The sequence below is a fragment of the Alosa pseudoharengus genome, unplaced genomic scaffold (genome assembly GCF_046254945.1).
Source record: "Alosa pseudoharengus isolate Yale_2024_CS ecotype anadromous, Long Island Sound unplaced genomic scaffold, YU_APseudo_1.1 YU_APseudo_1.1_scf_11, whole genome shotgun sequence".
In the NCBI taxonomy this organism is placed as follows: Eukaryota; Metazoa; Chordata; class Actinopteri; order Clupeiformes; family Clupeidae; genus Alosa; species Alosa pseudoharengus.
The window spans coordinates 12,024,699-12,051,894 of record NW_027468576.1 but is presented as its reverse complement, the minus strand read 5'-3'; the positions used below and the strand labels follow the sequence as shown (position 1 = coordinate 12,051,894).

The 27,196-nt window shown below is 43.4% G+C and overlaps 2 protein-coding genes and 1 long non-coding RNA gene across 3 annotated transcripts in view; 1 reads left to right on the top strand and 2 right to left on the bottom strand.

The window, feature by feature from the left end:
• The window catches only part of nme7 (NME/NM23 family member 7), a 34,155-nt gene extending 17,595 nt beyond the window's left edge, over positions 1-16,560 (top strand). The window contains exons 10-12 of the mRNA XM_076278023.1: positions 1,868-1,969; positions 15,589-15,696; positions 16,443-16,560. Of these exons, the coding sequence (XP_076134138.1) occupies positions 1,868-1,969; positions 15,589-15,696; positions 16,443-16,475 (243 nt within the window). The 3' untranslated portion in view covers positions 16,476-16,560. The remainder of the gene's footprint in view (positions 1-1,867; positions 1,970-15,588; positions 15,697-16,442) is intronic.
• LOC143116728 (uncharacterized) lies at positions 1,700-3,620 on the bottom strand. The gene is made up of 3 exons (XR_012985911.1): positions 2,614-3,620; positions 2,460-2,520; positions 1,700-2,013 (listed from the first exon to the last, which is right to left on the bottom strand). It is a non-coding gene; the product is annotated as an uncharacterized LOC143116728 (long non-coding RNA).
• Positions 16,538-26,496, bottom strand: atp1b1a (ATPase Na+/K+ transporting subunit beta 1a). The gene is made up of 6 exons (XM_076278025.1): positions 26,241-26,496; positions 22,815-22,943; positions 20,551-20,706; positions 18,795-18,976; positions 18,411-18,494; positions 16,538-18,088 (listed from the first exon to the last, which is right to left on the bottom strand). Exons 1-6 carry the CDS (start codon positions 26,335-26,337, stop codon positions 17,828-17,830), a joined length of 909 nt encoding a protein of 302 aa, XP_076134140.1. The 5' UTR covers positions 26,338-26,496; the 3' UTR covers positions 16,538-17,827.
• Between the last annotated feature and the right edge of the window lie 700 nt (positions 26,497-27,196).

Sequence of the window (27,196 nt, the reverse complement as noted above, 5' to 3'; positions counted from 1 at the left end):
AGGACCCATAGTCCACCTCACTAGCCTGGCGAGCCAGACCCACATTATAATGTAGGGTCTGGGCACTCACCGTTCGCAGTGCTCAGTCTGAGGGTCGGGATAATCGGTTGTCTTTCAAATTCCCTCTGCACGCAATAGGACGCAATAGGATATTTGTTTTCAAGTAGCAGGGAATTCAAGCCAAACCGTTGCAACTCTGCCATCAATCATTATGTTAAGCCCAACAAACGACTCTATACACGATTTCAATGCCAGATTTAGTTTCGATTTCTAGAGCTCACAAGTCAACGGAGAGTTGCTAGACTAGCCCTGGCAGCAAATGTAATTTGCTGCCGCTAGGGGCGCGTCTAGATTTCTAGGCTACCACCTCACCCTTTCTTTTTTTTTCACTTAAATAAATATGGGAACAAAGACTGACCCAACACCAGCCACCAGTCCAGCTCCTAGTACTAAATACTAAAATAAGTGTACTTCTGTCCAGGCTTTTATTTAAAGATAAGATAAGATAGATAAGATAATACTGTAATGTTCGTTTACTGGGAAGTTTGTCTTGCATTACAGCTCTGCAATCTGCATAGAAAGACATTAAAAAACAATAACATTTAAGATCATAAAATCATTCACGCCACATGTAACAGGTGTAGCCTACACACAGATAATGTCCGTTAGACTAGGAGTATTTTGACGCAAAATAATGCCAAGACTCCATATGCATGCATCCCTGAAGGACAAAAGGACAGGAAATGGATTATATTGGACACAGCCATTCCCCTTCCTGTTAACCATTAGTGTGTATCTCCCAGCTCAGATAGCGGGAGTATTGGCCAAGCTGAATGGAACTGCTGGCCTTGAGCTGCCTCCTTTATCTTGACTGCGTCTTTCAGTCACTCAGAGTATTTAATCATGCTTATTAGGTTGTTTAGTAGATCCCAATCAGCGCTCCTTTGTGCCTCAAAGGAAACGGCTTTCTAATTATTTATTTATTTATTTTCATTTTAGGTAGACATTTTTCCTGTTTTGAGATTCTGGGTGGAAGAGGTTGTCACGTTTTGCATTAAGTCTCCCATGTGATATTGATCTCAGTAAAAGCCAGCTCCTGGATTGCATAAAAAAAAAAAACAGCAGCAGAGGGTATGGTTTCAGACCGGAGGGGTATACTTATGAAGCAAGGTTACTGGCTTACCCATGTAAGCTATCTGTCTAAAAACAATAGCTGTTCAGTGCAGTGTTTTTTTAGAGATCAGTAGTTACTCCCAAAGTTCCCTGGCTTAGCCAGTTACCTTGCTTTGTAGTACCGCCCTCAGAGATTAGAGACTAAATGTGCAATGAAAGTAGTACAAGCAAACAAAATCAAACAAGCTCTTAGTTCAAATGTTCTGCGTTTGTGTACACTGGGCAATCTCTGATTAATGCGTTGTGTATGGGCAGTTTGAGTGTGAACGCCCAGCTAAAATTAGACTTCCCCCTTTCTCTCCCTCTGCCCTCTGTCCTCTCGCAGCTTCTTAACATAGACCCTGCCACTCCTCCTCATCCTCGACCAGTTTTCTCTTTCAACGACAATGTTACAGAAAATATCTCATAAAACCAAGATTAGCATGGTATGAAAATGAACCCTGCTGGAAACGACCAAGCCTTGCACAATGAAAATGTTTGTTCACGTTTATTTACCTTTTTATTTATATATTTATTCTTTGGGTAGTCCTGAAACCCGAACCCACTCAGTCCACAGCTACGGTCCCGCAGCTGCTCCAATGTCTTTCCAAGGTCTGCTCGCGCATAATAGCCCCTTTCATTGCCATAGGGCTTAGCCTAGAGGTGGACGCTATGAGTCGGCGCTTTTAACTCTGGCCTGTGTCGTGTTGTGTAGGGGATGGTGGCGGAGCTCTGCTCAGGACCGTGCATGGCTCTGGAGATTCACGCCTCAGATGCAGCCAGAGCCTTCCGACAGTTCTGTGGACCAGCCGACCCGGTAAGTCCTGACTGTAAGCTAAAGTTCAGTGTAACGATTAGGCTCTGAAAAAATCCAAAAAAAAAACAGACACACAGGCTTCACACAACAGCCCCATTCACCAGTACTTTTCCATACATGTCAGTGGAAAACATAAAGGCAAAGTTTAAGGGAAAAGTTCAGGTGTCAACAGGTGTAATAAAGCCTCACTTGGCTCAGTTTCATCTGGTCTTTCATGTTTGGTTCTAACTTCTTCTATTTCCATTAAGTTAGCTCCCAATTCAAAGCATTCATTGTCTGTGTGGGGCAGATGAAATGTATACTGTATTAGGCCAGGAGCTGATGCACTGAAGTATGCACACAGGGTTGCCATGGCTACATACTGAACACAAATGTCCATATCTCCCATAATCCTCTGAGGGGCAGAAGGGAGGAATGGAGGGAGGGAGGGGGAAGAGAAGACAGATGACCAAACAGCCCCTCTGGCTCCTTTTCCTCGGAGCCTACTTACAGTGCCGATGCCAGCAGAACACACAAGGTGCGGGCTGTCCACAACTGTCAGGTTGCCAGCTCTGTGAGATAACAATTGAAGTCAGTCCATGGGGTAAGGGTTCGTTGGCCTTGTAAACTATACAAAAGGGCCCTGATAATAGCGTGGACTTTACCTATAATCAATGGCCCCACTGCGCCCTCGTCACTCCATCGCGTGCATGCTGGCGCTCCTTCAAAGCGGGCGCACTGTTGAAAGTGTAAACGCCTGGCAGAGCAGAGCTCAGTTGTAATGTTTCTGTTTGTGCCAGAGTCCCTGCACAAGGACTCCTGCATCCGAGCTTTGCTCTGGTCTCTCACAACTGTTTGTCACTGAGCCTAAGACAATGTTGTTACCGTGGTAGAGAGCACTACAGTCACTAAAACAGCCAGAGAGCACTTTGGCCGACCCATAACAGGAAGGTCAAAAGGTCAGAACCATAGCAAGGAACTGAGATGCAGAAAGAGAGGGTGTGGCATAAACTAAACTGAACTGGTCTGAAGGCACTGTTGCATAAAAGCCATAAAACAGAAATGTTCTCAGTTAAAGACCTTGGTCAGTGGATTTCCGCTGACTGTTATCAGTTGCAAACACTGTCCCTTTTTTTTCTATGGAAATCAAAGTCGTGCTACATCCAAGGAGAGAGCCATGCTCTTGCTGTTTTTCATAATCACATTTCCTTTGTGGGGTTTCTTTTTTTTTCTTTTTTTTCTTTTCTTTCTTTGAAGGGCGAATGAGTTTCCTGAATTAGAAAAGGCTGTTCTCCAAACTAGTTCTGCTCCAAGAGAGAGAAAACAAATTTAATGGGCTACTAAGTGGACTTTGTCGCCGGTGTCCGTCCAGCCCCGGCTATATCTGTCGGAGGCATACTTGTGGCTACATTGTGGCCGCTTGAAATGCAGACTGAATATGCCTCCCTGTGTCTGACCTCTCCCCAAGGTCAGAGCAGATTGCTCAATCATGGCTCCGGAACAGAGCTCCTGAGTACGCTCCGCCCTCTGCCCTCCCCCTTTCCCAGCAGCCTCCACTGGGGAGAGGAGGGCTCTGCATATGCTCCATCACTAGCAGATGAGCTTGGCTCCTTCACTCTCTGTCTCTCTCTGTCTCTCTCTCTCTCTCTCTCTCTCTCTCTCTCTCTCTCTCTCTCTCTCTCCCACTCCCTACTTTTTCCTCACTTATTCAGACTCCCTCCCTTTCTCTTTCTCTCTCTATCTCCCCTGCTCTCTCTTGCTCGCTCTCCCTTTCTCTCTTTTTCTCTCCCTGACTCTCCCTCTCCTTCCCACCCTCATTCTATCTGTCCATACATTTCTCTCTCTCTCTACAGTGTCACTCCCTCTGTCCCTCCTGCCGTGCTCCTGTCCCTCTCCTCCTCCATTTCTCTCTCTCTCTCTACAGTGTCACTCCCTCCGTCCCTCCTGCTGTGCTCCTGTCCCTCTCCTCCGCCTCCTCGCCTGCTCCAGCGCGGCTCGTCTGTCTTCTCTGTCTGTCACCCGCGCTCGCTGTGTGTGTGGAGCTGCGTGAGCGCCTTTTAATGAACACAGACGGCCTGATTATGACTCTTGTCACAGAGGTGTCGAGAGACTGAAGGGAAAGGTTCTGCAGTGTGTGTGTGTGTGTGTGTGTGTGTGTGTGTGTGTGTGTGTGTGTGTGTGTGTGTGTGTAGAGGTGTCGAGAGACTGAAGGGAAAGGTTCTGCAGTGTGTGTGTGTGTGTGTGTGTGTGTAGAAGTGTCGAGAGACTGGAGGGAAAGGTTCTGCAGTGTGTGTGTGTGTGTGTGTGTGTGTGTGTGTGGGCAGGTTGAACTCTTAACACTCTGCCTGTCTGCTTGCCTGCCTGCCTGGCTCCCAGCCCAGCCATATTCCCTCTCTTTCCCAGGAGAAAGCACTGCACGTCTCTTAAACACTGCATGTATGCACACACCTTAGTGTTTGTGTGTCTGCTGCTTGTCCCAGACGAGACAGCCATTCAAATCACCATGGCTCAGGTGCAATAAATATTACAAATGGAGGGTCCTGTTTGTGCTCTTGCATAGATGATGTAATGATGATTATGGTGTGTGTGTGTGTGTATGTGTGTGAGTGGGAGAATTGAAAAATGAAGTGTGTGTGTGTGTGTGTGTGTGTGTGTGTGTGAAAGCCATGAGTAAATGTTTGTTCAGTCACAAAACACGATGCCTCTCACTGTTCAGCTGTTGGCCCCTGGAGTTCTGAAGCATGACCTCTTGCTCAACTCGATCACCTGATCAGTGGGCAACCCTGGGTGTGGTCGACACCTCTTTCAACATTTCTTTCTAGTAAAGAAACCATCATGAAAAAGTAAAATTGAACTCCACTATATTATTGACACAGAGATATTCACACACATTATTGACACAGAGAGCTATTATTTGCTCAGCAACAACTGTAAACCTGAAACAGTAGTGTACTGTATACCGTATTCTTGTTATTGCATAGGCTCTATTGTATTTCTTGTACAGATTGCTTAAACTGTCTGAAAAGTAGAAAACTGTCAATTATTGCATGTGGAAGAAAAAAAAAAAACATAGAGGCTAAAACCCCACACAAATTCACATACTTGTGGGCAGTGGTCATTATTAAACAGTCCTTTCTTAGTTTTCCCCACTCTATGGCTGTGGAGGTTCCATCATAGCGGTGTCCAGTGGGGAAAGCTTAGGGCTGAGTTGAAGCCCATTCTGATGAGATTTCGCTCCGCTCTTGCTGTCTAATTGTGTCCACCTGCAGGTGTGTTTACCTTTCATTTCAGCTGCAGGCTCCAAAATCCCATTGCCGCTTGTGCACGTACTTAGCGTAAGTTGTAGTGGCCTTACAACATTGTGTGTTACTTGTCAACACACGATTCAGTAAAGTCCTGAGTTCACCAAAGAAAACCTGTTGGTCTTAAGAGCTTGGGAAGTAATTGTTGCAATATGCAAAACAATACTGATGCCAAAAGAGGTATTATCCTGTTTAGGGCAGATATTAATATGGGGCTTGGCCTTTAATATACTGGACCCTATTTCTCATGGGTGTATAAAGGATCCACTGTATTATATACAAAATAAAGTTGGGATCTGCCTTCAAGTACAAGAAAGATGTTTACTAAACAGGCACATAAAAATATTCTGCAGCCAGATCTCGAGCATGCAAACCTGTTGTTAAAGTGCTATTTGATACAAACAAATGCTATGTGACGGCTTATATTACTTGTTAAATTAATAGAGAGGTGTAAGTCACCCAGGTATTTAAATCTACTTGCAAAATGCAAATATAATTCACAATTATGAAATGCATTGGCAGTTCCAACATGATTTACATTTTCAGCTCAAAAGCAATAGCAGTGGCAGAATAGGGTCTTCTCACCTGTTGGTGTCTCATTGGCAGCCCTGTTAAACCCGTGGAGAGAGAAGAGTAATGGGAGGGGATTGTGTGGCTAGTTTGTTCACTGGCATGGTGCCAAGCTTTGTGTACTCCCCTTGACAACTGCTGAGTATTTGGACGAGAGCCACAGCCTGGCGGGCCTCTGGTGCTTGGCCTGCGAGACGGTTGGGTGTATGACAGAAGGCGTCCACCTAACTAGCAGAGCAGAGTTACTGGTGTCAGAGTGACCACTGTTCCTTTGAAAGAATCGGAGGGACATGTTCCGGAACTCACTGTTAGTCTTCAGAAACAGCCCATGGGGAGAAGTGGAGGAAGTTCACATCGTGTTCCTCTGAGCTCGAGGTGAAAGTGTGGTGTGTGATAAGCAAGCGAATGATATGAAGCATGTGAAGTTACAAGATTGCCATAGCAGACATTGCATCCAGAAGACACATCTGACCTGCTTCTCGTATACTGCTGACATCGTGATGATGTTATTCAATGACAGATATCTGACTAATTGGTCTTACAGTTACACACATACTATGGTGTTGATGGTGGTAAAAGCACTCTCCCAAACACATGTTCTTGTTCTTGATGTAATTGTGGTTATTGCCTACAGGTACGACTACTTGACACTTGCTTCAAGAAGGCCTGTGTGCAGTTAAGTCGCTGGTGTTATCAGAGCCCCTCAGAGTCTCATAATAACCCATAGCTCCATAGCTGATTAGAACCCTTTGTTTTGCGCGCGCACACACACACACACACACGCTCACACACTCAGACACACACACACACTCACAATTCACCCTGCTTTGCATGTCAAATACTCTTAAATCTGCTCAACCAAGTGGTTAGATCCTATTGGGTACAATTGCTTCAACATGCTGTGCAAGCTTCATTCAGCTTTGTGTTTCTATTGCCAGTGTGTGTGTGTGTGTGTGTGTGTGTGTGTGTGTGTGTGTGTGTGTGCTTTTCCCATGACTTCCTGACCAACGGAGTTTGAGAATAAACAATGTCTCCTAGAAGTCTCATCTGATGCATAGCCTGCTCTTAACGTGACCTGAGTAAGCGTTGTTTCTTTATCAGTCATTTTCCTTTGGAGTGACTCACAACATATTGTCTCCTTTTTCCAGTTAGTTGGCCGTGTGAGGTCATCCAAGAAAGGACAGTCTAAACACTGCTGTCATTATGTTCTCAGGAAACAAATGACTTTATGGTTTATCCCTTTTTCTTAAGGCCACCTCCCAGCTAATAGATAATACGAGTGCGTGGATCTTATGGGAATTAAGCAATTACGCCTTCTCAAATTTTTGATTGATCAGGCTATAGCCTGAAAAAAAAGTTCAACTTTATGGAGGCAAGACATCCTCATTGTGTTTACATTCTCTTGCTGTTTTAACACGTCAGATGTGACCAGTTTGTTTGTGTTAACCATATCAAGAACACTCTGTACCCCTCACAACATGCTATTGAAATTTATTCCCTCTTCAAAGTCTTTATCAGAATAATATGAATTGCCAGATCAGTCTTAAAGTGGGTCTACTGGCGCTGGTGTAGAAGTTCTGTTTTGATATGTAATCTTTTATGGCACAGCACACCAAAAAAGAGACAGTTTGTTTGATTTATCTTATTGTGTTTTCCTCAACTGCTTGTGTGTGTACATCCTACTGTTATTTCAAAGGTTACTTTCATGAAAAGCTTGCCCTAGTAATTACCTTAGCTTGCCCTAGCTATTAACCTTGCTGAAGCAAATTTTAGGCCAAAAATTATTTGTGATGTTAGTTAGTTACGGTCTACAGTATTTGTGCTGTTGGTGCCACAACTGTCTGCATCTGATTGCTCTATGCTTTTTCACTGTCCTATACTGCTCTCCTGCTTTCTATATCTAGGACAGTATTTATCTGAATGACGTAGAACTCAATAGTAAAAAAAAAAAAAACAAGACAAACGTTTTTGTGTGGTTTCTGCAGTAGCAGTTTAATTACGTTTGAGTTGGTGTGAGAACACTCGACAGTGGGCTGAGCCGTAGTTTAACTTTCACTGGCATTGTGTTCTAATGAATAATGGATAGTACAGATCCTATCAGCTGACAAAGTTCAACTGGCCGCTTGTCAATGACTGACTGATCTCTCTGCTCCAACAGCTAAATCCAACACCTCAAGAGTCTCATATAGGCACTTGCAACAGGGGTGGCCCCTCCACTTAATGTTTCTTAATTTAATGTAGGCCATGATTCTACTCAACAGCTTTCGACTGCAGTACTCTTGTCTGTGTAAAGTATCATGTGTCCATGTCCATATATGTACTCTTACTTGAAATGGCTATGCTAAATGTCCCTTGGGTTTGGAAACATTCGTAGATGCATCTTAAAATGTGATTGGCAGGTAGCCTGGATAACCTAGCCACCTCCCCCCACACACCCCTCATGTGAGTCGAGAGGACGCGGGAGACAAGAGTGTCGCAGCGCTTTTGACCTCCACCTCCTGCAATGGGCTCAGCACGGCTCTAGCAGTCATGAGACAAGCCTCTGTCTTGTGATGCGACCTAATGTGAGTGCTGAAACAAAGCATCTCTGTCTCTGGCGCTACAGAGTCACAACTGGAGCCTCGGTGCCCACGCCAGCGGTCACTCTCAGGGATGGTGGCCCTGGTCGTCACTCTGACACCTACCTGAATGATGCACTTGTTTGGCTGAGTCACATGTGCATTTGAATTCATTCTTTTGAAAAACCCTTCTATCCAGAGCAACTTGAGTTCGCCAACGTATTCAAATGGTATTTGCGTCTTTGCAACCGTACATTCTAGATAGATACGGGCGGTTTTGTACACATTGTAAGCATAGACAAGGTTAGTGTGAATAAGGCCTGTACCAGATCAGCCAAAGGAATATTATAGTCAGGAGTCATGAAGTCGCAGTTATCGAGTCTCAGCATTGCCTACTTGTTAACAGTACCAACAGGGCATGTCCTAAACGGACAGCTTAAAAGTGAGTATTTGTGCCAAACTGGCCTCTTTAAGCGAGCCAACTTGAGTAAATGAGTATGAATATGTAACAGATGGGTGTCAGAGGAAGGACTGTACTGTTATTTACACAGCTACAGTATATTGAATAGTTGATACAACTGTAAAAACACTGACCTAGTTAGCTAGTTAATGGGGCCACGATGCTGTCTCCCACTCACATGTGCATGACCCTAGGAAAATCTCCTTTTCCATCTGCATCGAATCATTCCTGGGTAACTTTCGAGTTATTTAAAACATTCCAGGTTTAGGCCTGAATGTCATTTGCCTTTGTATGCCCTGAACATCTCCAAGGTTGTCCTGAGAAACTTCACCCAAACATAGCCGCTGGACAACAGAGACAATCTGCTATCCAACAGTGCTGTTTGTTTGGACTAGTTCAGTGTGGTGTTGGTCACTGTAAATCAGATCTCCTCTGACATGAGCCAGCACCAGAATAGACGAATGGTCTTTTTATTGCCAGTGTGAAACATGCCACTTACATGCCAGTTCTTTAGCATTTTAATCTGAAAACACCCATAAAGCATTTTGGGGGAAAACTCCTAGTCGTATTCAGACTCAGCTCTCGTAGGAACTGTTCAAACAGACATCCATTTATATTCCTGTTTGGTGACTGACGCTCGGTATGCTGGATTGTCTCGGCTGCTGTGTGGGAATTCAACCTGCTAATTTAGCCTGCTCTGTGTCGACACAACACAGATTAAAACTACTTTGCTGGACACACCAGCCCTGCGCGAAGCCTGAGCTACAGTAGCAAGAGCATCGGCCACAGCAGAGTAGCCGTGTGAGCAAGCAGTCGCTTAGTTTGAGCAAGCAGTCGCGCAGTGTCTGGCTCTCTTATTTCTTCCTTTCATCTTCATTTATCCCTCTCCAAAAATAATCTGTAATCACATTCAGTGAAATTTGATCCTCAATGTTCCATATGCTAATAGAAGTAATTGCCACCTTATCAGGAGATGCACTACTGAAGTAATATGAGAGGAACGCATAATGGCTAACAGCATGTAAACCAGATTCTGTTTATTGCTTATTCAATAAGAGACCGAATGACAAATCTTATTTCATTTTAATGGCACTCTTCTCTGTGTGCCGCCCCTACTGTCGTTGTTGTCATCGTCTGTCTCCAATGGGAGTGAGCAGCAGCAGCCCTCTCTCCCTCTCTCTGGCCCTCCCTCTCTGGGATTCAGTTCTGCCCCAGGGCATTGATCGGTGCTTAATTAAAGCACTCTTACATCAGCCTGTCAATGGGAGCAGGGGCTGTGCCATGTGACATCGGCTGAACTTTAGCAAGACCTCCTCACTTTTTCCTGCCGTCTCTTTTTTTTTTCCAGAGCCCAAGTGCACCGGGTGGCTGCTGTGCTGTGCTGCGCTGTGCTGGGTAGTGGAAAAACAAAAACAGAAGGCCATTTTGAGCGTCGTGCGAAATGTCAGGCCGCTCTCCTCGTACGCAGCCTTCAGTTGTGACAAACAAAGTGGAGCCCCTCCCTCCTACTTTTTCTTTTGCCCTGAGAGAAACACACAAAGCGTCTTGATTAGGGCACATTAAAGCAAACAAATAAGTCAAAGCTCTCCAGTTTTCTCCACGGACATATTTAAAAGCGAATAGCCAATGCCTTATCTCTAGTCACGCTGCACTGCACCCATTAGCGGGGGAACTGATGCCTCCCTCCAACCTCCAACCCCACTACTGAGGATGGGTCTCCTTATTCTGGTCCTGTTATATTTTATTCTGTGGGTGTTGAGCTCTCCTGTGAACTGAGGGAATAGTCTTTGGCACTGTGCTCTCTCTGGGGGCTGTTGTATGCGCTTTGCTGCCCCACCCAGTCACACACCTTTGTGTTACTGTCATCAGAGTACTGTTTGTGAGCAAACCGATCTGTTCATGAACAAATACATAACCCCTCTATCTCTCTCACACACACACACACACACACACACACACACACACACACACACACTACCAGTCAAAAGTTTGGACACAAAAATGAGTATTTATGTCCAAACTTTTGACTGGAAGTGTACACATACATGAGCTACTCAGTGCAGGTGCGTTGCTGCAGTCAGACAGACCCACTCCCAGATGTTTATTTGGCAGTGTCACAGAAATGGAACTGCCACACATAGGCTCCATTTTGTCAACAAGCAGGGAGTGAGCGAGGACGAGGAGGTGCAGCCGAGAGAAGCAGGCTTATTTGTCTCTGGCTCAGTCAGACAGTGTGACGTTAGTTTGTCATCTGTATTGACCTTCCCTGTGTGTGTGTGTGTGTGTGTGTGTGTGTGTGTGTGTGTGTGTGTGTGTGTGTGTGTGCGTGTGCGCGCGCGTGCATAATGTGTGTGTGGGGGATGGTGGGTCCATGGAAGCGGGATTTTTTATGAAAGAACACACAGATGCACAGACACACACACACTCACACGGACAGACAGAGCTCACTATGGAAGCACTGAAGCACAGCCCTATGTGGCACGTCTCTGTGAGATTAGGTCCATTTCACCAAGCAGGCCCTCTGTTCAGCAGCAGCACTGTCTGTCATTGCTTCAGCCTGCAAAAGGGACAGGGAAATGAGAGGTTGTATACATCCAACCCAGGTTTGTGCTGGACAAACATTATAAAGGAACAAAAAGGAATGTGTGCTCCCCTAAAGAACTTTATTAATGCAGTTTTAGTTGACATTTTGGGGATGCATGTTCCTTGTTTGATTATCAAAACATGCCTCAGCAAATGTCTATGCTGTCTCTATGGCGGGCAGTACCAGTATCAGAGTGGCCCATTCCTCCGCAGCTGTCTGGACCAGTCCCACCCTGTGTGAGCACACGACTGCCGCATCGCGTGAGCATGCTCCTGTCCAGTCCCTGAGGGCTCATCAAGGGGAAATTAAAGTTGCTGGCTGCAGGTCACTTGTGGGAAACTATTGCAATTACAGAGAGACGACTTTTGGCTGGGAAATGTTTCTGTGAGCCCAAAAATCCCTTCTCCCGCAGTCCTCCAAGCACAACATGTATGCCATGAGATAAGCAACAAATATCACTCCGACTCAGCTGGGCCACTGTTATACTTTGCAAAGTACAGATACCTAAAAAATAACTCATTTGGAGAGAAAGAAATGACTGGTTTGATTATAGAGACTGAGCACATGGTTTCTGGTTGTGTGGGAAGTGGACGAGGACCTTTTGTCTTGTTGGCACTGAAACAGAACTTGTTGTCAAGTTTATTTATATATCGCATTTCATACACAGAGGTCATTCAATGTGCGTTACATAAACAAAAGCAAACAGTAATAACAAATAAAAGCATAGAAGGGCAATATAGTCAAAGAATGGTTCAAAAGGTAAACTTCATAATAAAAAGAAAACATAAAACGCACAAGGTAAAATCATTTAAAGATAAAGAATAATGAATAAGCAAAAAACAAAGGCAAAAGTAGTAAAAAGGTAATAAAAGACAAGGTAGAATAATTTTCAAGGCAGATTCAGAATTTGTAACTCAGGGCAGTTAGCAGAAAGCATCTGAGAACAGTTTGGTCTTGAGTCTAGATTTAAAACTGGCTACAGTTGGGGCCTTTTTGATGTCATTCGAAAGTTGGTTCCAGAGCTGAGCCGCATAGCAGCACCATGTTTAGTTCTAACAGCAGGTTTTACTAACAGGTTTGTCACCTGGGACCTGAGAAGACGAGAAGGTGTATACTGCTGAAGCATGTCTGATAGGTATTTAGGTCATACCTGTCAACACACTCCCGTTATTCCCGGGTTTCTCCCGTATTTCAAGGTCATCTCCCAGCACCCCCCGTTTTGTTATTTCTCCCGGAAAACTCCCGTGTGTTGTTGTGTTGTGTTGTTGATACACTGAACTTGTGCCCTCGGAACCAAATCTGACAGCAAGCAGTTTTGGAAGTAGGCTGCAGGCAAGCAGCTGGTGGATACATAACTGTTATGCGTAAGGTAATGGTAAGGTAAAAGCAACGACCGAAATGCAGTGTTGAAACACGTGTATGAAACGTATTAAATATGCAAACACAAATACGTATTAAATATGCAAACCCCCCCCCCCCCCGAAAAAAAATCTCCCCTTCTCATAGTGATCACAATGAACAAAGAAAAAATGAATCGCCTATACATTCTAGTGATTGCAATGAACAAAGGTTAATTTGGGGTGGTGGTAGCGTTGTGGTTAAGGACTAGCATGAATTAGCATGTAGCATTCAGTAGCCTGAAAAGTTGTGGGTTCAGTTTCCGGCCTCCACCGTTGTGTGCCCTTGAGCAAGGCACTCAACCCCAAGTTGCTCCGGAGACAGTGGTCCTTGTTATATAACTGACATGTGTAAGTCGCTTTGGACAGCAGCGTCTGCTAAATTAATAAATGTAAATGTAATTCAAAGGATAATTCCAGTCAGTCTATCCCAGCCTCTGAAATCATTGTGTTGTGAAAATGATGAAGTGGTTCTAAATCCTGTAGATTGAGTAAAAGAGCGAGTCTTCTTCTCTCAGATGGCATAAACCCTGTTTCCCCCTGCCAGTTACCCCAAACTATAATCACCAAGATGAGTATTTCCCATGGAAGTGTGTGGGCTCCATCTTATTCCTCTAAAGAGCATCTTCGAAGTTAATTGGTATTGTGGTTGTGTGCGGTCCTCAGGTAGGCTCAGTGTGTATGTGTGTGTGTGTGTGTGTGTTGTGTTGTGTGTTTTGTAAATGCCTCTTGAGCCGTTAAGAGTGTGTCTCCTCAGAGTGGCTCGGTCTTCTCTAGAGAGCCAGAGGGAAGAGGGGTTGAGTCGTCCGGGCCGGATGCCTGTCGCTCTTTCCATTCTCTCCCCGCCCAGCGTATTTACGTTAAGGCGGACGCCTCCCCTGCTGGAGCTGCTCAAGGGGACGGGGGTGGGGAGGATCACGTTTCCTAATGGCAGAGATTAGCAGAGGACAGTAGAGCCCGTCCGTGTCCTTGAGGACATCTCGTCACCATCCATTTTGGTGCGGGGCCTGTTATCTGTAGCTGTGGCTGCTGCTGTGGCCGGCTCAAACGAATCCCTTATACCGTAGATTCCCGACTCTAACCCGACTCTTTCAAAACATAAAATAAAATGGACTTCTCAGCTCTCGGTCCCAGTCTTGGTTCCATTACTCCACGGGATCATGGCCAAGCCCTACTCATGCACAGGCGCGCCTGCAGGTGTACGTCCGTACGCACTGTGCGTACCATCAGGCTATTCAACAACAAAAGACAATTTCCCTTGTGTGTGTGTGTAATGTGTATTCACTCCAAATTGGCCCACCATACCTTCCCAACTATGCACAGTATCCCATTAGCTGCGTGAACATAATCAAAATTAGCGCGCGCACATTTTGTTTGAGCAGGAGACAGAATATGCACGCAGGCACACAACTAGGCTAGGCTACTTGTTATTTTCTTTTACTCGGCTATCTATGGTTATCAGCACACAATGTTGAGCTAATTCACTAACTCAATACTCATCATGGATATCACAAGTTTAAACAACAAAAACAGAAAGTATGCAAAGCTAGAGGAGTTATTCCAGATGGCCAAGAACAAGGTAGGCAATTGGTGTAGGCTACTTGTCAGAACATTAGACTGTATTGCAGCTGTTTAAAGCCAGACGTCACGTTACGCTAGAACAAAACAAGGTACATTTAGCCTGTATTGGGCTGTATACGTTTTCCAAATGAATAGGTAATTGTAGACGTTGATTACTATTGCATGTGTATGTTGTTATGCTATGTAGGCTACTTTTTTGCTGACCAACAGATAAATATTGTCCACGCACGATGAGTGTGCGTACCATAGCATTAATTCCTGCAGGCGCCCCTGCTCATGCAAGCAAACGAGCGAGGGACCAAAGCAGGCTGTGGCGAAGTGTGACCAGTGTGCAGCGCTCAGAGCAGGGTGCAGGGCAGGGGGGTGTTGTCTTAAGACACAAACGGAGGATGTGGAGTCGACCTCCGAAAGAACAGCAGGGCTGATGCCGACTCATCTGTCGCATATGGACTTGCTAGAGTAAACATCGGTCGTGTGTCCTACATGCAAGCTCCTTGCTTGCAACTCTCCCCACACTTTTTTCCTGTTCTCAATCTCAGCAGGCCTGTTAAAGGCGTAGTCTGTGATTTTTTTTTTTTATTCAAAACAGTTCTTCCCTGTCACTGTCTGTGCACACACAAAACTCCAGTGTTGGCTTTTGAGCTAAAATATCAACCAGAATAAATAAAATATCATCAGAATCACGGACTGTACTATAATAGTATAGTAACTATCCTATACTATAGATGACTTTGATCGTTTGGTTTTTTCAAGGTTTGTTTCAGTTGGACAGTCAGCTGTCCGTTGCTAGCCCATCCCCACAGCCATGTTTTTGTGTGCTGCGTCAGGACCACATGCTCAGAATGTTGAATGGGGGGGGTCCTCTGCCAGTTTGCTCTGGTTCGCTGGGTGTTTGGCTCCCTTTTTACTGAATGAGAGACAATCTTTCCTTTTCCTTTCCTTTCCATTTGTTAAAGCAAAAGAAGCAGCAGTTCGCTCGAAACGACACACACATAAAGTATTAACAGGAGCTGTTGATGTGCAAGGTTTAATTTTTTTCCTCCTTCACTTGCTTCGACTCTGCACCCAACATGTAATGTTTGAGGATGTGTGTGTCCTCCCTCCAGTCATTTGTTAAAGTTGTCACACCCACACTTCTGACATCCCAACCTTTGACATGGCGGGCCTGGTCTTGCTTTGCTTTCACAGGAGATCGCTCGACACCTCCGACCCAGTACTTTAAGAGCGTTGTACGGCAAGAACAAAGTTCAGAACGCTGTCCACTGCACAGACTTGCCTGAGGACAGTGTCTTGGAGGTAAGAACATGTCCCAATTCACACCCATGCTTCATTCATTAAACTAGAGAAAGCAACGCACACATACACATACACACACACACTCATGCACACACATATAGGCAAACACCATACTATATAGCCTTTCAATGGAGTCAGTTCAAGGAGTCACTTTGGAGGCATTCAGAGTTCGCCTTCACAAATGACTGGCTTCTCTTGTGAGTCCAGGCAGAAAAGGCCAGCTGAAAGCAGAGCTGCAGCTCCATCGGCTTCCTGGGTCTCATGACCCGGCCTAGTAGGTGGAGGCTGGTCCACATCGCCCAGCTTCAGGGGGAGGGCAGTGAACAGTGGACAGCAAGGTTGCTTTAGACAGAGCGAGAGAGAGAGAGGGAAACATTGTTTCGACCCATTGGACGTCATTGTTTCAAGCTCCTGATCTGTTGAGCAGCCGACAGACAAACGGCTCCTTGTTAATCATTTGCCAAGTGACCGGCTGAGCTGCCACATTCCAAGGACCGCAGTCTCAGTGGACACACACACACACACTCAGTGTCATACTCACAAATACACATGTGATTTGTCATTGTGACAGTTGGCAGGCCTGATTGTTCACACAGTTCATGAAAATAACAAAACAGATGGAATATTTATGGTAAATTATGGGTACGTGTTTATTTGAACATCACAATGGTCTAAATGTCCATCTTTAGAAAATGTTTCAGATTTTGAACTGAGAGTCTAACAATAGTTTCTCTTGTGTTCTACAGGTACAATATTTCTTCAAAATTTTAGATGGATGATTGTTTGTTTGTTTGTTTGTTTTGTAAAGCTATGTAAATAAAAACAAAAATTGAGTCTGACAAAGTATTGTCCATTTATTTGTTTAGGTCTTTCTCAGATTAAATAAAATGCCAAGAGTAGTTGGACTCTCGACAGATGTTCTGATGTTCAACATTGACTTCACTTCAAACACCGACAAAACATCCTATTACAAGGGGGTACTGCATCGCGTCTGATGAATTTTTTATGTTTGACCACTGACTTTGGTATTTGGATTCATACATTACACTTTTTTCCTGCAGAAAAAAATTGTACAACTGCATAAATATAAAACTCTTCCACCATGAAAATGGCTAAAACATTCATTAGAAAGTTACACCACATTGTGATGTCTCCAGCAACAAAAAAAAATGTTTTTGAAAGCTCTGAGTTGCCACTGTTGCCGCTAAGGTGACAAACATTCAGGCTAAACACACACTAACTTACACTCTAAAGTTAAAGGAAGTAAAAGAATTCAACAGAAATGTAATCAACACATAACCCATTGCAAGATGATCAAAAGAAAAAGAAAGGAGAAAAAATGTGACATAAAAATAAAAATTTCCCAAAAATCAACTGAAAAAGACAGAGAGACTGAAGGATTCCACCGAGCGCAACCCTTCACACATCCACACACTCTGAAGAGACTAGGGCGTACAATGCCAGTATTTTCAGTTAGTAAAGTACACACTTTCTCTTTATCTCATAGTCTTTCACACACACACACACACACACACTCACTCTCCTCCCTTCTCTCTATCTCTGTCACACACACACACAGACACACATACAATGACTTCTGAACTCACATAAAAACACACGGACTAACATACAGAGTAACGCGCACACATAGACGCACACACACCTTGGACCACTAAAGCTTACTCACATAAGACGACAGAAAATTACAACATGGCTTGGAAAGGACCACTGTATGCGATTACTGCACAGCACACTCCAAAATATATAGAAACCACACTAGGCAGAAATACTTATGAGACAGAAACACTGCTCGCTACGTCAGTAGTGGAATCATAATTTACAGTAATAAATGAAGATGTCCCATGGCTCAAGGAATATTTCATTTACAGTAGAATAAATAAGTTGCTATTGCTACCTGCTATCGCTTCCTGTAATTTACATTCTAACCCTAGACATATGCAGAAAAGCTAGTGTAAAGCATACAGATTAAGTGTAGGTCCCATAGGTTATGAGAGTTTGTTCAAGACTAGTCGTGTTTTTTTTTTTTTTATTCAGTTTTTATTTTCATTTTTTTTTCTAATTCAGTATGTGTTGAAATGGGCAGATAATAGCGCTATTTTCATAGCTGAGGTCATGATGATTTGACATTGAATTTGAATTCAAAGCGTCCCTGATAGCGGTCTTTCTCACTGTAGTCAATGTTGTCTCCAAATACTTTGCACTCAACGCGCAGGTCTTCGTCAAAGGTGAGGTTGTTGAACTTGACGGCCACCAGTGGCTGAAGGTACTGGGGGTGCAGCAGCTTGCCATAGTAAGGGTAGTACTGCAGGGGGAAGCCTCCCTTGAAGCCAAAGTACTCAATCCCTGAGATCTTGTTCTTGTCCTCCTCTCTCTGGTGGAAGAACACAGGGTTGTTAACAACCAGATTCTAAAATTGTGTGATCTAATTCTGATTCTATTTCTATGAGGACAACTTCTTCAATAAAGCAGTTGCAGTTGATGCCAAAGTTGTTAAAAAAAAAAATTGTTAATGTTGTTATGTTGCTGTTAATTAAAAAGCCTACTAAGGGAAACAAATACAGAAAGTGGGCCAGGCATGTCTTTACATCTGGCACCACTGTTAATTAATTTTAAAAAACACCATTGCTTACTCTGTGGAATATACTTAATATACAGTGTTGCCAGTGATCCGGCATGCCTTCTGATGGTCTTACCTTGTTGGTGCAGTACATGGGCAACACAAAACTCTGGAAGTTGGCCTGAGCTTCTAATGGTAGGGTCGTATTGGTCTTTGGCGGCTGAAAGAAAACATTTCGGTCAGTCTTCACACAGCTAGTTCTTTATCACATACAAACTTAAAGGTTCAGTCAGCTGTGATTCTGATGCAACGCTGTTGCTTTTTCAGTTAATGAGTTGTTTATGGTTTGCACCTGATCCACTGTGTTCATTTCCCATTTACAAAGCCAGGACCATAATATTATGCGAACAGCCATCACAATGAACAGACAGCTGAGCAGTCTGTCTGTCTGGATTAGAATCACACCCTGTGGCTTTAAAGACCTGACATGAGAATGACATGAGGATGCCCGTTTGCTCACCTTGGGTCTGAAGTTGACGATGCGGTTGAGCTTGACGATGATGCAGGGCTTGCCCTCCTTGAAGCCATAATGGCCATCGCCTCCCGAACAGCTGCCTAGCCAATCTCTTTGGTAGCGGCAAGCTTTCCTGAGCCCTCCGTCTCCGTCCAGCTCTCCGCGGTTCCTGTAATCCGCTGGATCAGCTAGAGACAACAGGAGATTGTCCATCAGTGAGGTTGGATCACAATATGCTCACTTGTAACTGGCATAAGTGTATGGTTGAAACAAAGACAGAAAGAAAGAAGCAAGCCAGTTTCTGAAGTAAAGCAGTAGAGTCTCTCTATTCTACACCTTAATATAGATTATTTCAGCTTACAAATATAACCGAGTCAACTGAGTCACATTCAACTGGCTGCTAAAACACCATATTGTTTGGACACATCTCTACAAATGATTCCACTGTAACCCTGCACTATAGCTGACAATAGAATGGATGCCATAACTGTGCAAGCTACACACCAGTATTAGGCCTACGCCTTCATCATATGGCTATGATGCCCAGGAATCCAAACAGCAACAAGAGTAGTGCTGCCACCTACAGAATAGATAATGTTGCCTTTCGATAAAACTTTGGTTGTTTTCCACAACAGATGTAAAGGGAGTCGTTTTAGAATGGCCAAAATGTTTGTGTTTCCACATCAGGGCCTCTTTGGAGGACAAATAAGTAGGCCTAGCTACTCCAGGGCAGGCTCTTTTCTGGGGCCCTAAACTGCTTGGTTAGACTTGCAGTGAGGACTGACGCTCAATGATGAAACATAACAGCAGTACAAGTCAACAAGAGCCATGAAAACCACTGAGGTTACATACATTTTTACCTGGCTATGCAGTGAATACAGAAACAAGAAACAATAGCCTACATAGCTAGCTTGTTGAGGTAACTGTCATACAAACAAAACAGCTGAAATATAGACCTTAATTAATCTTCAGTAGTGCTCTTATATCAAGTAATTACAACTGCCAAGAAGCCATTTAACAAGTGTGCTAGCAACTATATATCCAAAGTCTACTGTTAATTTAACTATTTAACTCTATCAAGAAATGCTTTAATGACCTAATGTTGGTGCTGCATTAGTTGGTCATACTTGGCATGAATTGGCGTCACAATTAGCAAGCAAAATGATTAGACTACACATCAGCCTAGTGATTCCTGCAATACAGTGGCAAAGCAACCAGCAAAAATGGCAAAGCAGCAGCCAAAAGGACCCAGCAGTGGGCTGTCGCTGTACATTTCATACCACTTGTCCTATGAGTTTCTGTAGTGGGAATGTGCCTTTTGTGCCTTTCCCAATAGCTTTATCTTAGTAACTACCGTAAGCATGTTGTTACTAAGTAAGTTGTCTGTTTACTGCTGAATTAGTTAGCTAATACAGACTTTAATTGAACCCCTGTTGCAGTTGTAACTCTGCTTACTCCTCTTCATAAGACTGAGAGGAGAACACTTTCAACACTGGACATTTAATTGGCTTTGACATAGACTTTAATTGAAAACCAAAATAAAGAGAAAAGGGGAAGGTAGGGGAAAAGAATTAAAAGAAAGAAAAACAAATGAATGAATGACAGACAATTAAATACTCAGTAAACAGATTGCACATTATTCGCATAAGTGACACACACATAAAACTGCCAGAAGATGTAGGGGAAAGTATATCTTTATATCTTATAGAGTTTGCAGCAATGTATGTAAGTGAAATTTGTGCAGTAGTTGTACTTTACTTACTGCCACAGTCCTCATATTTCACCATGTCCTCCTGGGCGTCAGCATTGTATTTTTTCAGCAGCTCATCCATTGCAGTGACAATTTTTTCGTACGACTTTGGGTCATTCATGGAGAAGAAGATTTCTCCTTTGACAGAACGTGGGGTGTGTGACAACCCTAAAAACATACCAAAGAGCTTAATGTTAAAGTCTGACAAAACAAGAGTCCTTGCACTGGGAGACACTGCAAATCATTATCAGGGTCATGCTGAGTGAGCTTCAACATTGTGAAGCCAAGAAGAGAGATGCTGTTTTGCTCCTCTCGACTTTGCTTAGAGGGATTTAGGTCTTAGATATTTCAAACTCGGTGATAACATTACACACACCTGTTTAACTGTTTATACCACGAAACACATGACTCATAACCTGAGTAAAATGGACCCAAGTCAGTAACTCATATAAACTCTCTCCGTAGCTCCATAGAGTGTCTCGGTACATGGCCACTTTACACAAGACAAAAACGAGCCTGTGCTCTCTGTAAACATTATTATGCACAATGAATGAAGTGTTAGCAACAAGTCTGTCTGTAGTTATGTACTCTCTCCATCTCTATCTCTGTCTTTCTCAAACACACAAACACACACACACACAAACACATACAAGGCTCAGATGAGCCTTGTGCTCTAAGCTTGGCAGTAATTTTCCACATAAGTCCCACACGAGGCCAGAGCTAGGCGTGGCATTGCCAGAGTGAGAAGAGGAGCTTGAGTGGGAGGAACCCTGTATTGTTTTCAAAAGGCGCCCTTTCTTTCTCTCTCTCGCACACTCTCTCTTTTTCTCCTCTCTCACAGCCGCTTTCCTCCACTACACACTCCTTGCGCGCATGTGCAGAGTTTAATAGCAAGGCGTCCTAAAAAACGAGCACTGTGGGTTTTTTTTACGGCAGACGCTTATTTTGTCCTAAAAATGTGGCAGGAAACACAGGAGGATCTGTACCACCCCGGTGCTGTTAGTAGGTGAAAGACCAGCGCTGGCTTTGGCTCTCCTACTTTCAGACAGAGCTTGTAAAAGTCTCTGAGCCAGTCCAACCTCCCCTGTTCTCCCTCCAACTGCCCCCACCCCCACCCCTCTACACCTTCACCAACTCCGGCTCACGTGCTGCTCTCTCACAATGGAAACTTTTGGCCGTTAAAAGAGAAGGCGGGGCTTGAGTGCAGTGAGCGTGTCGTCCACCTCCTTCCTTTATCAATGCCGCCAATGGAGGCCCTAGACCGCTCTTTTAGCTTGTGTCACTTCCTCACCCTTGCCCCTGGCCTGTTCAAACTGCCTCTCAAAGAAGAAATGGCCACTCATGGCTTGCCACTCGCCCCCTGGCAAGAAGAACCGGTGGCTTTGGTCTCAGCCAGCTCTTCAGAAATACGGCTAAGTATAACGGCAAAGCAGCTGTGTGCACTGTGCAAACATTCATTGGCACACTCTGAGGAGGAGGGCTGAGCCTTGACACGGATGCCAGGCAACAGAGACCAAACTTCCTCAGAGCACGAAGCTCAAGCACGCAAAGCACAAGAGCCAAACTACACAGCCATACTGTTTCTCAGTGTATGTTGTTTGAGGCCAAAAGGTGTACACTGCCTGCTGAATTTCATTTACTGTTTTTTTTTTTCCTAGTTCAGATTTGAAGCAGTCCATCTCGTGTTTTACAATTGTGGGCTCAGTTTGACTGTTTTGTGTTAGCTCCTGTAACAGTTCAACAGCATTATAATGATAATTACTGAAAACATCACCTCCCTCCCCCAGGGGAGAAGCAACGTGGGTAAAGGAACAATGAAGGACAAAATGGCTGAATCTGAGAGAGGTCATACAGACCTTCAGACACATAAGAGAGAGAGCTGTCTCGATCTGTATGACATGACAAACTCAGCAAAGGCAACTCTTTCCTCAAACCTCAATCATAAAACCAGTCATAATTCACAATTCAAGTATGTTTTTTTTCTTTTCACTAATGATTATTATCATTACAGAGGTCACATGTCAGAGGTCAAAGATGGTCAAAACAAATGTCAAAATGTGCCCAAACATTATTCATACATTTAGTTTATATAGGCTAATTGCTTCAGGTATTAAGTAACAGGAGTAGCTTGACATATTGTATTCCAATATGCTAATACCCCCAGCTTAGCATAACAAAAACAAACCTCATACACCTGTCAATATCATACTGGCCTTGGCATTTAAGTAGATATGGCATATGGGTAGAAAAGAACACAGCTAAAGGCAAGCACTCACCTGGGGGTGCGACTCTGTCCTGGTACGTGGGCTTGTAGTCACTAAGGGTGAGCAGCATGGCCTGAATAGTGCCGATGAAGATTCCAGCCAAGCATCCATAGAACACCACATAGAAGATAAAAATTTTAACTGTAAAAGGAAGAAAGTAAAATTAGTAAAAATAAGAAGTGGCGTTAAAGACAAAACTTGCACAGGAATGAGATTGAGAAAGATTCATTGAATATGATCTCATACATTTTAAGGAATGTGGTCTCATAAGCTGTAAAAACAAGCTTTAACTTGGTTGGAATATGGCAGATAGCATCTCACTATGAATGAATTGGACACAGCTCCACACTAAATCCATTCTTGAACAATCTTATATCTGAGATGTAATTCCAAGGGAGGACATTCAATTTTCACTTTTATCTGAGCAGAGATAACACAAGGTTGTCTCAACCATTAAACAACTGTTGGGAATACAATCTTATATATACTAGCTCGTATAGTTATTACATTAACTCACAAACACTGTCAAGCCATCAAGTCATGTTTTCTAAGGACTCCTTGAAAGTTACTGTTAGATTAACTTGGATTCATTGGCAGGTGTATTGCTATTAGACTCCGCTATTTCTTGACTCCCAAAATGGCGGCGTTAATATCTCTATTCTGGTTGTTATGGGAACAATAACGAATAGTGACGTAGGCCAGAATCCTCAATATAGGCCTATATATAATATATTCCATTATTAATTATGTGGGTGTATTCACATACTAGGACTATTTGTTTACACTGGACTTATAGGTTTATTTATCAACATCAAAACGTTTTCACTGTTTTCAAACATATGAAGATATGTAGTAACCTTCTAATACATTGTCATTAGTGTAGACTAACTAAGTCTGATTGTATTCTAATTTAAATCTACACATGAGGCAAAACAAGTCTCGAAAGACTAACCTGGCTTAACTTCTTCATAGTCATCTTCAACAGATTCAACAGGACAATTAACAGGCGTGAATAAAAACACAACGTTTTTTGTAGGTCAATAGATTACGGTCTCTACTCTGCCTTTTCTTGGAGGGTTTTTTATCAGAAAGACTACATCCAGCCACCCCATCCCCCTTTCTCACATAGACAAGCTAACTGGTACAACTAGTCATTCAGATCTGTGGGGAGCTTGCACAACACTGTCCAAAATGCACACAGTGGCCTTAAAATCTCCAGGAAACACATTTTACCCCTCATTGTTAGAATACACAATGGATTAACATGCCAACATATGCAGACTGGACATTAAGAGGATGAAATAGCCTACTTATCTCCGGTAAACAATAATGAAAAGTCTTCTTGGTAGTCACGACTACAATCTACAAAATACACTCACAAAATCATATACAAACACTGAACATTACATCCAGGCTTCTTGATGATCAGCTCACAAACTAAAACAAACTACAAAAGGCAAATAGACACTACATAATCTGTCTGAGGCATAAACTACCAAGTGTCAGCTCCAGTAGGCCTACTGACACCAACAATTAAAAAAAAAGCGAAAAATCCTATGGAAAAATCCCAGCGTTGCTATTGGCTAATCAAACGCGCTGGCTAGGTGCTTCTTGGTGCCTTTCACTTCCCTTTCATGCATGGTACAGACCCTCCCCCATTATATAATGCCAGCGACTACAGGTTTTCTCTCAACTCGACTGACACTGAAGCTCAAACTCGTAGTCAATGGCAGCATGTTTTAATGTAGCCTTCAACATTGAATGGCGGGTGAAGTTAAGAAGTATCCTACTGTTTACTCCGAGTCTATTAACGACAACGTAGGCTACAGAGGACATAAAGTGCAAACACATCTGTATGATTCCAACAACGCTCGTAAATGTCTGATCGAGTTGCGTAGCCTAGTGAAAGTTGCAATTCGTCGCATGACGGAAACAATTACTAATTCGCTAACTACTCTGTAACTGTAACAACTACCAGGAACATGGAGTATAGGCCTAGGTTTTGTCCAACTTTCGCTATTCACGAAAACAGACAAAAGTTGTTCTCCGACATAAAATTCACCATCTAAGATCATACACACTATTAGGCCTACCTATCTTTTTTTTCCCTTCCGCGGTAGGCTATAACACATGACATTCCTCATGTCACCGATATTATATCAAAGCTGTGTGGGGGAAAATAAACCAGCCCCGGGTGTTCACGTCGCCTTGGAGACACAGGGGCTTTTCCAGGACAATAAGATGCAGATAATGACGTAAATGTAAGAATATATTGTCGGGAAGTTGAGTGAAAAACTTTGTGGATAAGTAGCTAGGCCTAGGCATTGACGACAAAGCACGTGAGTAACTACAGCCTAGTCTTCGGGTCATCTGAATCCGATTTGCCCTCACTTATAAGATAAAAACTCACGGTGAAAACTGATAAAGTGTCACAAGGCCTCAGTCCTTGCAAATGCAAAATGCCGGCAAACGTAAGGGAAGCCTAACTGCCATGGAAAGAGAAATATTGCGGCGGCACATGGAACCAGGAAGGTGATTCACTGTATGTTGTTAATCTATGGCCATTATCGACTACATTACCAGTAGGCTACAGCTTTACATCAACAGATATATATATATATATATATAAATCCAAATGAAAATAGCCTATTAGAAATAAAATAATCTCCTCATGTACCCCACTAATTCGTAGGCCTATGATAAAAACATAGCCTAGAGAAGACGCTTTAGGCTAATAACATTGTGGTGCTTTAGACATGAGCCTTCGTAATGTCTTGTTTTAGAGAACACGGCAAAGAAATGGCTAGAGTGATGTCTTAATCTTACAATGAGTAGCGTGTAAAATGAATAATGTATCTAAAGTAAAAGACTAGCTAGCCTATTTGGCGGCGTGGTTAGTGGTAACGTTAATACAATTTCCTGTTGCCTACAGTCATAGAATCCCAATTACGTCCTTCAAAATGACCTCTTTCTCAAAGGACACCCATCAAAGCTTGCTTTTTGATGCCGACCTGTGTGTGAATAGTGTACGATCACGACTATCATTTCCCCAATCTAACCTTCTCTTAATTCAAACATAAATACTTAATTTGAACGTCTATAGACATACCAATTAGGCTACATTTGTCTACTTGTTGACTGGGCTTAGTTGCCATCCAACAAGTGAGCGCACAGGAAAGGGGGTGTACATGTTAGATCATCGATAAAATGCTTTTGTCAGATTTGTCGACAAAATGCCTTTCTAAGGATTTGTATCAAGAAAACGAGATCAAGACCAAACGTGTCTGATCAAACAGGTGCTGCTATTTTCTCGAAGTCAGGAAATGGTGTGCGTAATGCATGGTCTCTGTGCAGCCGGCGCTGCGTAAATGCTACTCACTCAACCACGTTGACACGACTTTACAAAATATATCCAGAAATTGAAAAAAGTGTGCTTACACCAACTGCTTCCTGTACGTCCCAAAAATTCCTTCTTTTCAGAATTCCAGACAAAGCTCCTCCATCCACCTTCAGTATCTTTGTTGGCCGCCGGCATATTGGATTTGTTTCTTTTTAAAACTTCCCTTTTAAGCGATTGTTGTTTTTTTGTTGGGTGACTTTATGTACAGGGTTGACACTGAAGTCCTCAAAATTTCCTGAAAGGACAGAGTCGTACCCAGTGCGTCCTGTTGTATCCACCCAATATATCCCATTCGGTGGCCGACTCCGCCTGCAAACTCTTTTTAATAAGTTACCTACAAAGAGGGAGGGCCAAGCTTGACAAATCACCAGCAGACATGCGTTTGCGTAATACAATCGTATGAAGGATTCTAGGCGTCACAGTCTACCGCATGGTGAGGGCTCACATCACTTTTAACATTCTGTCTGATTTTAACCTGTTGAGGAGTGAATTCTTTAAGACAATGCCGTTCCCCAGAAAGTGAATTATTTTCCTGGCTCCTTCTAGAATTCTACGCGAACATTCTATAGTTCCAGTGTTCTTAAAATTGTTTAATGGCAGAAAAGTCCCTGGGGGTAATTGTTGCGTTGTTATGTTATAGAACCTTTTTCGAAAACGTTCTAATCACATATTTGTGATCGTACTCCCAGGGCCCCAGCGGCATATAAGTATATACTCTTTGGTCTCTGCATTTATCCCAATCCGTGAATTAGTGAAACACACTCGGCACACAGTGAGGTGAAGCACACACCAATCCCGGCGCAGTGAGCTGCCTGCAACAACAGCGGCGCTCGGGGAGCAGTGAGGGCTTAGGTGCCTTAGCTCAGGGGTTCCCAAACTTTTCCACGACAAGGCCCCCCAAATACCACTAGGTTCTGGCCAAGGACCCCCTTGATGTTTTATTAATTAAACCCATCGACAATACTACAGCAAATGTAAAAATACATTAAGCTCA